Genomic DNA, 14,662 nt, shown 5'->3' with positions numbered 1-14,662 from the left:
AGATTTGGGTCTATAATCTCAGTTTGGTTATCATTACGACTATAGTGCTTCATCTTTGTAGCAGTATATACCAACAGATCAGGTCTCTGTAGCAGTATGTACCCTGTCACAAATTGTCTGTAAAGTAATAGATAAATCGGTATTTTTAAATTCATCAACTTTACAAAGGTTGAATATCTTAGACTTTGTTACTCAAAGACATAAAGAAAACTGTATTATTTTAGTAAGAAAGCATACATTTTTCCACGTGTGACCAATTTACAAAGGTCCTAAGATTTCAACCTGTGTGACCAAGTAAACAAGTCCTAAGATTTCCACCTGTGCAAGCAATAGTCCTAAGATTTCTACCTGTGTGACTAAGTTACACAAGTCCTAAGATTTCTACCTGTGTGACCAAGTAAACAAGTCCTAAGATTTCCACATGTGTGACCAAGTTACACAAGTCCTAAGATTTCTACCTGTGTGACCAAGTTACACAAGTCCTAAGATTTCCACCTGTGCAAGCAATAGTCCTAAGATTTCCACCTGTGCAAGCAATAGTCCTAAGATTTCTACCTGTGTGACCAAGTTACACAGCTCCAAAGATTTCTACCTGTGTGACCAAGTTACCAAGTTACACAAGTCCTAGGTAATATAAGATATCATTTCGATGATATCATATGTCATAATCATTTCATTTTAATGTACACCATATGATACTGGTTTAGACCTGATTTATTTGCAATAGCAACAAATTTCAAATTTTTAAATTTCATATTCTCTTTGGACACAATATTTACTTTGCCCTGTTGTGGGCCTTGTCACTTGAGCAATCTATACCATAAATCATCTCTTCTGTGGCACACATCCACAGATGACCCCACTAAGTACGATACATAACCAGATGAGCCCACTCTGTCCCATACATCTACAGATGACCCCACTCTGTCCCATACATCTACAGATGACCCCACTCTGTCCCATACATCTACAGATTACCCCATTCTGTACCATACATCTACAGATTACCCCACTCTGTACCATACATCTACGGATTACCTCACTCTTTACCATACATCTACAGATGATCTCACTCTGTACCATACGTCTGCCAATGACCCCACTCTACCTTACATCTACGGATTACCCAACTCTTTACCATACATCTTTGGATTACCCACTCTGTACCATATGTCTGCAGATGACCCCACTCTGTACCATACATCTACCAATAACCCCACTCCACACTGTACATCTACAGATGTATTTTGCCACCATACTTAATACAAATATTGCAGGATATACATATTTTGCCACCATACTTAATAACAATATTGCAGGATATACATATTGTGCCACCATACTTAATACAAATATTGCAGGATATACATATTTTGCCACCATACTTAATAACAATATTGCAGGATATACTTATTGTGCCACCATACTTAATACAAATATTGCAGGATATCTATCTTGTGCCACCATACCTAATAACAATATTGCAGGATATACAAATTTTGCCACCATACTTAATAAAAACATTTCAGGATATACATATTTTGCTACCATACTTAATAACAATATTGCAGGATATACATATTGTGCCACCATACTTAATACAAATATTGCAGGATATCTATCTTGTGCCACCATACCTAATAACAATATTGCAGGATATACATATTGTGCCACCATACCTAATACAAATATTGCAGGATATCTATCTTGTGCCACCATACCTAATAACAATATTGCAGGATATACATATTGTGCCACCATACTTAATAAAAATATTGCAGGATATACATATTTTGCTACCATACTTAATAACAATATTGCAGGATATACATATTTTGCCACCATACTTAATCACAATATTGTAGGATATACATATTTTGCCACCATACTTAATACAAATATTGCAGGATATACATATTTTGCCACCATACTTAATAACAATATTGCAGGATATATTTATTGTGCCACCATACCTAATACAAATATTGCAGGATACCTATCTTGTGCCACCATACCTAATAACAGTATTGCAGGATATATATATTGTGCCACCATACTTAATAACAATATTGCAGGATATACATATTGTGCCACCATACCTAATACAAATATTGCAGGATATCTATCTTGTGCCACCATACCTAATAACAATATTGCAGGATATACATATTGTGCCACCATACTTAATAAAAATATTGCAGGATATACGTATTTTGCTACCATACTTAATAACAATATTGCAGGATATACATATTGTGCCACCATACTTAATACAAATATTGCAGGATATACAAATTGTTCCACCATACTTAATAAAAATATTGCAGGATATACATATTTTGCTACCATACTTAATAACAATATTGCAGGATATACATATTGTGCCACCATACCTAACACAAATATTGCAGGATATCTATCTTGTGCCACCATACCTAATAACAATATTGCAGGATATACATATTGTGCCACCATACCTAATAACAATATTGCAGGATATACATATTGTGCCACCATACCTAATAACAATATTGCAGGATATACATATTGTGCCACCATACCTAATAACAATATTGCAGGATATACATATTGTGCCACCATACTTAATACAAATATTGCAGGATATCTATCTTGTGCCACCATACCTAATAACAATATTGCAGGATATACATATTGTGCCACCATACTTAATAACAATATTGCAGGATATACATATTGTGCCACCATACCTAATAACAATATTGCATGATATACATATTGTGCCACCATACTTAATAACAATATTGCAGGATATACATATTGTGCCACCATACCTAATAACAATATTGCAGGATATACATATTGTGCCACCATACCTAATAACAATATTGCACGATATACATATTGTGCCACCATACCTAATAACAATATTGCAGGATATACATATTGTGCCACCATACTTAATAACAATATTGCAGGATATACATATTGTGCCACCATACTTAATAACAATATTGCAGGATATACATATTGTGCCACCATACTTAATAACAATATTGCAGGATATACATATTGTGCCACCATACTTAATAACAATATTGCAGGATATACATATTGTGCCACCATACTTAATAACAATATTGCAGGATATACATATTGTGCCACCATACTTAATAACAATATTGCAGGATATACATATTGTGCCACCATACTTAATAACAATATTGCAGGATATACATATTGTGCCACCATACCTAATAACAATATTGCAGGATATACATATTGTGCCACCATACTTAATAATGACTTTGCAAGAGGTATTCCAATTCTTTATGATGCAGGTACTGCTGTATTTATATCATCTTTTGTAAAAACGTTTCTTCCAGTATAAATATTATCACAAGAAATATTTTGCTTTGATTTTATTTCTTAATATAGAAATTGGATTGTGCTTCAAATAAATGTAATAAATTTTATGCCTCATAGAAGTAATATGTATGGGATATGTAAATATGAACATATCAAAATGTCTACCCAATATTTATTTATTGCCAGGTTACCACAGGATGGACACATTGCTGTATGTTTGGGATCAGTATGTGATTGGCCTTGACACGCCAGGGTTCAATGTGGAATGGCTGTCTGTTGTAACTGCCATCACACTGGGGCTACTTAAGGAACAACTTAATGCATGTACATCTGTAAGTTGGTATAAATTAACTAATGATTATGTTCTCAGTAATGAATTGATCAAAATCTTATTTTGTATATTTAGGGTCTATTTTTTATCTGTTGATTTTGTGACTATCATAATGTCCTATCTATGACTATCAGTCTCAGTTACAAATTGTATAAAGTCATGCATATTTACAGCAGTACCAAATGCAAATTGTATAAATTCATGCATATTTACAGCAGTACCAAATACAAATTATATAAATTCATGCATATTTACAGCAGTAACAAATACAAATTGTATAAATTCATGCATATTTACAGCAGTAACAAATACAAATTGTATAAATTCATGCATATTTACAGCAGTACCAAATACAAATTGTATAAATTCATGCATATTTACAGCAATACCAAATACAAATTGTATAAATTCATGCATATTTACAGCAATACCAAATACGAATTGTATAAAGTCATGCACATTTACAGCAATACCAAATACAAATTGTATAAAGTCATTCAGATTTACAGCAATACCAAATACGAATTGTATAAATTCATGCACATTTACAGCAGTGCCAAATACAAATTGTATAAATTCATGCATATTTACAGCAGTACCAAATAGAAATTGTATAAATTCATGCATATTTACAGCAGTACTAAATACAAATTATATAAAGTCATGCATATTTACAGCAGTACCAAATACAAATTGTATAAAGTCATGCACATTTACAGCAATACCAAAAACAAATTGTATAAAGTCATGCACATTTACAGCAGTACCAAATACAAATTGTATATATTCATGCATATTTACAGCAGTACCAAATACAAATTGTATAAAGTCATGCATATTTACAGCAGTACCAAATGCAAATTGTATAAAGTCATGCACATTTATAGCAATACCTAATACAAATTGTATAAAGTCATGCACATTTACAGCAGTACCAAATACAAATTGTATAAATTCATGCATATTTACAGCAGTACCAAATACAAATTGTATAAATTCATGCACATTTACAGCAGTACCAAATACAAATTGTATAAATTCATGCACATTTACAGCAGTACCAAATATGAATTGTATAAAGTCATGCACATTTACAGCAATACCAAATACGAATTGTATAAAGTCATGCATATTTACAGCAGTACCAAATACAAATTGTATAAAGTCATGCATATTTACAGCAATACCAAATACAAATTGTATAAAGTTCATACAGTATTTTGCTCTCAGTCTTCAGTACTAACCCTTACTGGAGAAGACTGTTCTTAATTTGTAATCACTTGAGTTGATATTAGAAGGGTTTGTCAACAAAATCCAGAAAACAGCTTTCTACACAATCAAATTTAGGTCATTAACATCAAGTTTTTGTTTCTATCACAGCTGGTTAAGTAAGAGTTTGTTCTTGGCAGGTGGATTTTTTAGTACTTGCCTGGCTGGGCAGGTGGATTTTTTAGTACTTGCCAGTGGATTGTTTAGTACTTGCCTGGCTGGGCATGTGGATTTTTTAGTACTTGCCTGGCTGGGCAGGTGGATTTTCTAGTACTTGCCTGGCTGGGCAGGTGGATTTTTTAGTACTTGCCTGGCTGGGCAGGTGGATTTTTTAGTACTTGCCTGGCTGGGCAGATGGACTTTTTAGAGATTTGTTTAACTATTGCAACACAGTTACACATTTCTAAAATTAATGGATTCAGTACCATATTTGTATTTCATACATTCCATGATTATGGACAGAATATTGCATTATAGTGAAAGAATTAGTGTGAAACCAATTGAGAGATCAATGTATCAAAGATCCACAGCATCATCTCTTATATCTTGTTCTCACTAAAATCAGTTTATATCATCATTATTGACGTTATCATCTCTTTGTTATTGTTCATCTAAATATTAAATTTAAAAGTTTACTTGCTCAAAATGTGATTGAATTGTAATGATTGTTTATTTTAATGTGTTCCTATAATTTGACTGAATTGTGATAATTGTTTGTTTTAATGTGTTCCTGTAATTTGACTGAATTGTAATGATTGTTTTAATGTGTTCCTATAATTTGACTTCTAGCCCAACACTTTGGAGGTTATGTTGAAACAGGAAGCTCCCAAATTGACCATTCCACAGTTCCAATATGAGGTGAGCTGGTCTTGTGATTTTTAGTAGCCAACTGACAATGATTTTTTTTATACTTTGCAAGCTGATCTGAATGCTTCAAATGAATGTGGTAGTTATAATAGTTTAAAAAATTAAATTGAATTATGACATATTGTGCACATACATGATTTTGTTTCGTGTGGTGATTTACAGCACATCAACATTCTAAACTTGTTTAAAACTAATGGCAAGTAGAGGAAAGTGCCATGCCCAGTGACACACCATGGTAGCTGATATGTACAGATCCAATAGTGGGAATTTTAACTGATATTTGTCTGGTAATGTATCCAATGCCTTAACCACAGAGCCACTGCATCTGTATGTGTACATTAAACTGATGGTTCGTAATCTTTTCAAGTACAAATCTTCTGTTTGATACAGTTGTAGGATCAATATCAAAATGTGGTGTCCTTACAAATCTTCTGTTTGATACAGTTGTAGGATTAATATCAAAATGTGGTGTCTATACAAATCTTCTGTTTGATACAGTTGTAGGATCAATATCATAATGTGGTGTCCTTACAAATCTTCTGTTTGATACAGTTGTAGGATTAATATCAAAATGTGGTGTCCTTACAAATCTTCTGTTTGATACAGTTGTAGGATTAATTTCAAAATGTGGTGTCCTTACAAATCTTCTGTTTGATACAGTTGTAGGATTAATATCAAAATGTGGTGTCCCTACAAATCTTCTGTTTAATAAAATTGTAGGATTAATATCAAAATGTGGTGTCCTTACAAATCTTCTGTTTGATACAGTCATAGGATTAATATCAAAATGTGGTGTCTTACAAATCTTCTGTTTGATACAGTTGTAGGATTAATATCAAAATGTGGTGTCTTGCAAATCTTCTGTTTGATACAGTTGTAGGAATAATATCAAAATGTGGTGTCTTACAAATCTTCTGTTTGATGCAATTGTAGGATTAATATCAAAATGTGGTGTCCTTACAAATCTTCTGTTTGATACAGTTGCAGGATTAATATCAAAATGTGGTGTCATACAAATCTTCTGTTTGATACAGTTGCAGGATTAATATCAAAATGTGGTGTCTATACAAATCTTTTATTTGATACAGTTGTAGGATTAATATCAAAATGTGGTGTCTATACAAATCTTCTGCTTTATACAGTTGTAGGATTAATATCAAAATGTGGTGTCCTTACAAATCTTCTGTTTGATACAATTGTAGGATTAATATCAAAATATGGTGTCCTTACAAATCTTCTGTTTGATACAATTGTAGGATTAATATCAAAATGTGGTGTCTTACAAATCTTCTGTTAGATACAATTGTAGGATTAATATCAAAATGTGGTGTCCTTACAAATCTTCTGTTTGATGCAGTTGTAGGATTAATATCAAAATGTGGTGTCCTTACAAATCTTCTGTTAGATACAATTGTAGGATTAATATCAAAATGTGGTGTCCTTACAAATCTTCTGTTAGATCAGTCTCATGATTAGTGTCAAGTTTGTCCTTACAAATGTCTTCTGTCTTTCTGTTCCATTCTAGGAACGAGTGTCAAAATGTAGTGTCTTTGCCTTTTGTTTGATCCAGTCTCAGGATTAGTGACAAAATGTGATATCTTTACAAACCTTTTTTTCTGATCCAGTCTGGGATTAGCGACAAAATGTCATGTCTTTACAGGTCTTCTTTTTTGATCTACTCTCAGTACACCGCTCCCTCGATAACTCGCGCCCTGATAACTCGCGAACCCGCTTTTAACGCGGTGTCCGGCGTGGATCCCGTTTTTTTTTATAAGAAAATATTTTTAAAAAAATGAAGAAAATCATGATCAGAACTGATGAATGAAACCTTGATATATCGCCCGTTTTATCGTCGAAAATGGCGGTTAGTGCCCGAAAAGTTAGAATCAACATCGTGAAATTTTCAGGATTTAATAAGGAATCACATATCTTGTTAGATTTTATCGGAAAAAATATTTTCTCAGTTCACTGTAAATAATAATACTGTATATGTATACGGCGAAACAGCGATCAATGAATTATAGTAAATGCTAACATGTGGCAACACTGAATGAAATGAACACTAATTAAATATGTCTTGTCAGGGGAAATTAGTGTTTTAATCTTTTCATTGTGTTGCAGTGTAAGCAGTATAATCGTTGCATGTTCTCTTCTATTCAAACATGAAAAGAGTCAATTGACCGTCACATCGATGCCCGAGAACCTAATTAAGTGCCGGCTGCGTTTTGATCGACGACTTGGGGAAGTGTTTGTTGCATTGTAAAATTAATTAAAATAGACCTGCTTTGTTTTATCACGTTAAGTCGGTCTTTTGTATCAAATCAGGCAAAAGACGTACAAAAATACAAAAGTTCAAAGGAATGCAAATCCTACATGCATAAACTCTTGTGGTCAATATCGTGTCTCAACATCAATCAATTTAATTGGACCAATCGAACATGGTTTCAAATAGTATGTACTTATTGTCATTAAAGTATATATCAATCAGTAATTTATCCTAATCATTTGTAAATGTGATCATGGAGATCAAGGGAATCAAGCGAAAGGCGTACTCGGTGAATGAAAAGCTTACTGTCATAAAGAGGGTTCGTAATGGTGAATCAAGATCAAAAGTTTGTTGTGAACTTAAACTTGCCGAGTCGACACTCAGAGATTGCCTCAAGGATGAGAAGAAATTTCGGGATTATTTGCATGAAGTTGATTCTGATGATGGATTTAAACGGAAACGGGCACGCACTGCAAACGACACAGAATTAGATGATGCTGTGTACACCTAGTTCACACAGCAACGTGAACAAGTGTTCCGATTTCGGGAACAATTCTCAAAGCCCAGGCAGAGAAAATGGCCAAAGCTATGGATACTGATTCAGATTTCATGGCAAGCCATGGATGGCTTTGGAGATTCCAGCGCCGACATGGAATAAAACAAAATTCGTTGTCGGGAGAGATACGCTCAGCAAATTAGGCGGCCGCATCTAGTTATCCCAACCAACTCCGAGAGATACAGACGACCAATATACAGACGACCAAGTTTATAATTGCGATGAGGCTGGTCTATGCTATCGGATGATGCAAGACAAAACTCTAGCTACCAGAGATGATACACACAAAAATGAAGGTTTCAAGCTGAACAAAGAGAGATTAACACTTTTGTTTTGTGTTAACAAAACTGGCACACATAAAATGAAACCATTATGTGTTGGCAAATACAAGTCTCCCCGTTGTTTTCATCACATGAATATGGACACCCTTCCATTTGTATATAGAAACAGTGGAAATGCATGGATGACTGCAACAATATTTACGGAGTGGTTTTCTAAGATGTTTGTCCCCGCCGTCAGAAACCACCTGCGATCCAGGGGCTTAGAGGAGAAAGCTCTACTGCTATTAGACAATTGCCCAGCAAATATTGTCGTATTCTCACTCGCGTACTTGTATTTAAATATTTTTTTATTATTTTTTTTTACATGTTTGACGTTTAGACCCATTAAATTAATGGTTGATAATGGTTTATCTTTGTGAATTCATTTTTTACATTTTACTCTATCTATCTATCTATCTAGTGTTAGCAGGGTTTTTTTTAGAGCAACACAAGTTTCGACGTTGTCGTTTTTCGATATGAATGTTATCTTTTTTGATTAAAGAAATCTTGATTCATTTTGAACAAACAATAAAACTAGAATGTATCCAAATCAACACAAAAAGCAGTGACGTAATACACAATGTGTTTAGCGATACACATGTTAAGAGTACTGATACCTCGTGGAATAATGTTTGTTTTTACGATCTTTTTAAGATACTTTATCCAGAAATTAAAGGTAATTTATAAAGAAAAACGAACAACACCTTTATAAAGAAATATTTATTCACAGTTATTTTCAGCACGATTATAAAACGAGTATTTAACAATGCAACCCCCCCCCCCCTTCGCCTCTCTGTCGATCTCCATCTCTTTATTAGTTTTTTTTATAGGTCCCTCGGTAACTTGCGCCCTCGCTTATAGTGCGGTCGATGTTTTTGGACCCCGTTGTGCGCAAGTTATCGAGGGAGCGGTGTAATTTTGGCACTACCTGTAGTTAGAATACCAGAATATGGTTTGCTATGAAATCTGTGATCTGGGCCCTAGTTGAATACCTCAATATGATTATTATAATCTTAGTAACAGATTGTTCTAGAAATTAACTTCTGTCGTATACCCTGGCTATTCTTTTGTGCCATATTTATTTTGTATAACCTTGCTCACTTGAAAAATTATTCATTCCTTCAGTAACATCTGAAGCAAAAATCATTCATATTGTTGTGTTTAGTACTTGATTTGGGTGAAATTATTTATCCCAATTTTTATTCACTGTAAATAAAAAGTGCTCTTTAATGATATTCTTGGACAAAAACTTTGACTTGGAATTATAGTGAATTTAGGCAAGGACATCTTGGAATTTTTTATTGTGATTAATAGGAAGACTTTTACCACATCATCACAAACAAACACACCAAGACTTTAAGCACTGGATCTTATTTTGAACACCACTGGAATTTAATTAGAACTTTATTCATTAGGACTGGAGATAAAACATTTTGAACTATTTGGGATTCAATTAACAATCCTGTAAGATTTTTTTAAATTTTCACTTTGTATTCTCTGAAAATATTTTATTTCTTGAATTTTAAAAAATTGTTGTTTTTCTCTCTCTTCTGTTACTTAGTTCAAGACCACTGAGTCATAATCGACCATGATTTGACACTAATCCTGAGACTGGATCATAACGAAGACTTGTAGAGGCATGACGTTTTGACACTAATCTCAAGATTGGATCAGACAGAAGGCTTTTGTAAAGACATGTTTTGAAACTAATCCTGAGACTGCATCAGACAGAATGCTTGTAAAGACATGTTTTGACACTAATCCTGAGACTGCATCTGACAGAACACTTGTAAAGACATGTTTTGACACTAATCCTGAGACTGCATCTGACAGAACACTGGTAAAGACATGTTTTGACACTAATCCTGAGACTGCATTTGACAGAACACTTGTAAAGACATGTTTTGACACTAATCCTGAGACTGCATCACACAGAACACTTGTAAAGACATGTTTTGACACTAATCCTGAGACTGCATCACACAGAATGCTTGTAAAGACATCATATTTTACCATAATACACCGCTCCCTCGATAACTTGCGCACAACGGGGTCCAAAAACATCGACCGCACTATAAGCGAGGGCGCAAGTTACCGAGGGACCTATAAAAAAAACTAATAAAGAGATGGAGATCGACAGAGAGGCGAAGGGGGGGGGGGTTGCATTGTTAAATACTCGTTTTATAATCGTGCTGAAAATAACTGTGAATAAATATTTCTTTATAAAGGTGTTGTTCGTTTTTCTTTATAAATTACCTTTAATTTCTGGATAAAGTATCTTAAAAAGATCGTAAAAACAAACATTATTCCACGAGGTATCAGTACTCTTAACATGTGTATCGCTAAACACATTGTGTATTACGTCACTGCTTTTTGTGTTGATTTGGATACATTCTAGTTTTATTGTTTGTTCAAAATGAATCAAGATTTCTTTAATCAAAAAAGATAACATTCATATCGAAAAACGACAACGTCGAAACTTGTGTTGCTCTAAAAAAAACCCTGCTAACACTAGATAGATAGATAGATAGAGTAAAATGTAAAAAATGAATTCACAAAGATAAACCATTATCAACCATTAATTTAATGGGTCTAAACGTCAAACATGTAAAAAAAAATAATAAAAAAATATTTAAATACAAGTACGCGAGTGAGAATACGACAATATTTGCTGGGCAATTGTCTAATAGCAGTAGAGCTTTCTCCTCTAAGCCCCTGGATCGCAGGTGGTTTCTGACGGCGGGGACAAACATCTTAGAAAACCACTCCGTAAATATTGTTGCAGTCATCCATGCATTTCCACTGTTTCTATATACAAATGGAAGGGTGTCCATATTCATGTGATGAAAACAACGGGGAGACTTGTATTTGCCAACACATAATGGTTTCATTTTATGTGTGCCAGTTTTGTTAACACAAAACAAAAGTGTTAATCTCTCTTTGTTCAGCTTGAAACCTTCATTTTTGTGTGTATCATCTCTGGTAGCTAGAGTTTTGTCTTGCATCATCCGATAGCATAGACCAGCCTCATCGCAATTATAAACTTGGTCGTCTGTATATTGGTCGTCTGTATCTCTCGGAGTTGGTTGGGATAACTAGATGCGGCCGCCTAATTTGCTGAGCGTATCTCTCCCGACAACGAATTTTGTTTTATTCCATGTCGGCGCTGGAATCTCCAAAGCCATCCATGGCTTGCCATGAAATCTGAATCAGTATCCATAGCTTTGGCCATTTTCTCTGCCTGGGCTTTGAGAATTGTTCCCGAAATCGGAACACTTGTTCACGTTGCTGTGTGAACTAGGTGTACACAGCATCATCTAATTCTGTGTCGTTTGCAGTGCGTGCCCGTTTCCGTTTAAATCCATCATCAGAATCAACTTCATGCAAATAATCCCGAAATTTCTTCTCATCCTTGAGGCAATCTCTGAGTGTCGACTCGGCAAGTTTAAGTTCACAACAAACTTTTGATCTTGATTCACCATTACGAACCCTCTTTATGACAGTAAGCTTTTCATTCACCGAGTACGCCTTTCGCTTGATTCCCTTGATCTCCATGATCACATTTACAAATGATTAGGATAAATTACTGATTGATATATACTTTAATGACAATAAGTACATACTATTTGAAACCATGTTCGATTGGTCCAATTAAATTGATTGATGTTGAGACACGATATTGACCACAAGAGTTTATGCATGTAGGATTTGCATTCCTTTGAACTTTTGTATTTTTGTACGTCTTTTGCCTGATTTGATACAAAAGACCGACTTAACGTGATAAAACAAAGCAGGTCTATTTTAATTAATTTTACAATGCAACAAACACTTCCCCAAGTCGTCGATCAAAACGCAGCCGGCACTTAATTAGGTTCTCGGGCATCGATGTGACGGTCAATTGACTCTTTTCATGTTTGAATAGAAGAGAACATGCAACGATTATACTGCTTACACTGCAACACAATGAAAAGATTAAAACACTAATTTCCCCTGACAAGACATATTTAATTAGTGTTCATTTCATTCAGTGTTGCCACATGTTAGCATTTACTATAATTCATTGATCGCTGTTTCGCCGTATACATATACAGTATTATTATTTACAGTGAACTGAGAAAATATTTTTTCCGATAAAATCTAACAAGATATGTGATTCCTTATTAAATCCTGAAAATTTCACGATGTTGATTCTAACTTTTCGGGCACTAACCGCCATTTTCGACGATAAAACGGGCGATATATCAAGGTTTCATTCATCAGTTCTGATCATGATTTTCTTCATTTTTTTTAAAAATATTTTCTTATAAAAAAAAACGGGATCCACGCCGGACACCGCGTTAAAAGCGGGTTCGCGAGTTATCAGGGCGCGAGTTATCGAGGGAGCGGTGTACATATTTCATAGCTACCATAATCAGGTATTGAAACAGTACCCAAATCATAGATTTCATAGCTAACCATATTCAAGTATTCCAACTAGTACCCAGATCACAGATTTTATAGCTAATGATGTTCTTGTGTTCTAACTAGTGCCCAAATCTGTCCAGAAGAAATAAGATCCACATGTACACGAGTTTTAAACAGTTAGCTAGTCTGTTATATCCAGCTTCAGTTACATCATTCTGGTCAATGATTGAAACAGTGTATATAATGGACAATATTAATGATTTGAACAGTGTATATACTGGACAATATTAATGATTGAAACAGTGTATATACTGGACAATATTAATGATTGAAGCAGTGTATATACTGGACAATATTAATGATTGGAACAGTGTATATACTGGTCAATCTTAATGATTGGAACAGTGTATATACTGGAAATTGCTACATGGATAATGATTGGAACAGTGTATATACTGGAAATCGCTACATGTATAATGATTGGAACAGTGTATATACTGGAAATTGCTACATGTATAATGATTGAAACTGTATGTACTGGAAATCGCTACATGTATAATGTTTGAAAAAGTGTATATACTGGACAATATTAATGATTGGAACAGTGTATATACTTGAAATCGCTACATGTATAATGATTGAAACAGTGTATATACTGGACAATATTAATGATTGAAACAGTGTATATACTGGACAATATTAATGATTGGAACAGTGTATATACTGGAAATTGCTACATGGATAATGATTGGAACAGTGTATATACTGGAAATTGCTACATGTATAATGATTGGAACAGTGTATATACTGGTCAATCTTAATGATTGGAACAGTGTATATACTAGAAATTGCTACATGGATAATGATTGGAACAGTGTATATACTGGAAATCTCTACATGTATAATGATTGGAACAGTGTATATACTGGAAATCGCTACATGTGTAATGATTGGATCAGTGTATATACTGGAAATCGCTACATGTATAATGATTGAAACAGTGTATATACTGGACAATATTAATGATTGGAACAGTGTATATACTGGTCAATCTTAATGATTAGAACAGTGTATATACTGGAAATTGCTACATGGATAATGATTGGAACAGTATATATACTGGAAATTGCTACATGTATAATGATTGGAACAGTGTATATACTGGAAATTGCTACATGTATAATGATTGGAACAGTGTATATACTGGAAATGGATAATGATTGGAGCAGTGTATATACTGGAAATCACTACATGTATAATGATTGGAACAGTGTATATACTGGAAATTGCTACATGTATAA

At 34.0% G+C, this 14,662-nt stretch overlaps 1 protein-coding gene across 1 annotated transcript in view; it reads left to right on the top strand.

Annotated features, from left to right (window-relative positions):
* The window catches only part of LOC149779688 (uncharacterized), a 96,792-nt gene that overhangs the window by 39,918 nt on the left and 42,212 nt on the right, over window positions 1-14,662 (top strand). Inside the window, exons 9-10 of the mRNA XM_089940533.1 lie at window positions 3,535-3,680; window positions 5,738-5,806. Coding sequence (XP_089796659.1) covers window positions 3,535-3,680; window positions 5,738-5,806 — 215 coding nt within the window. The remainder of the gene's footprint in view (window positions 1-3,534; window positions 3,681-5,737; window positions 5,807-14,662) is intronic.

The sequence above is a fragment of the Sinohyriopsis cumingii genome, chromosome 17 (genome assembly GCF_028554795.1).
Source record: "Sinohyriopsis cumingii isolate HCF-2022 chromosome 17, ASM2855479v2, whole genome shotgun sequence".
NCBI lineage: Eukaryota > Metazoa > Mollusca > Bivalvia > Unionida > Unionidae > Sinohyriopsis > Sinohyriopsis cumingii.
This window is presented reverse-complemented; position numbering and strand designations above follow the sequence as displayed.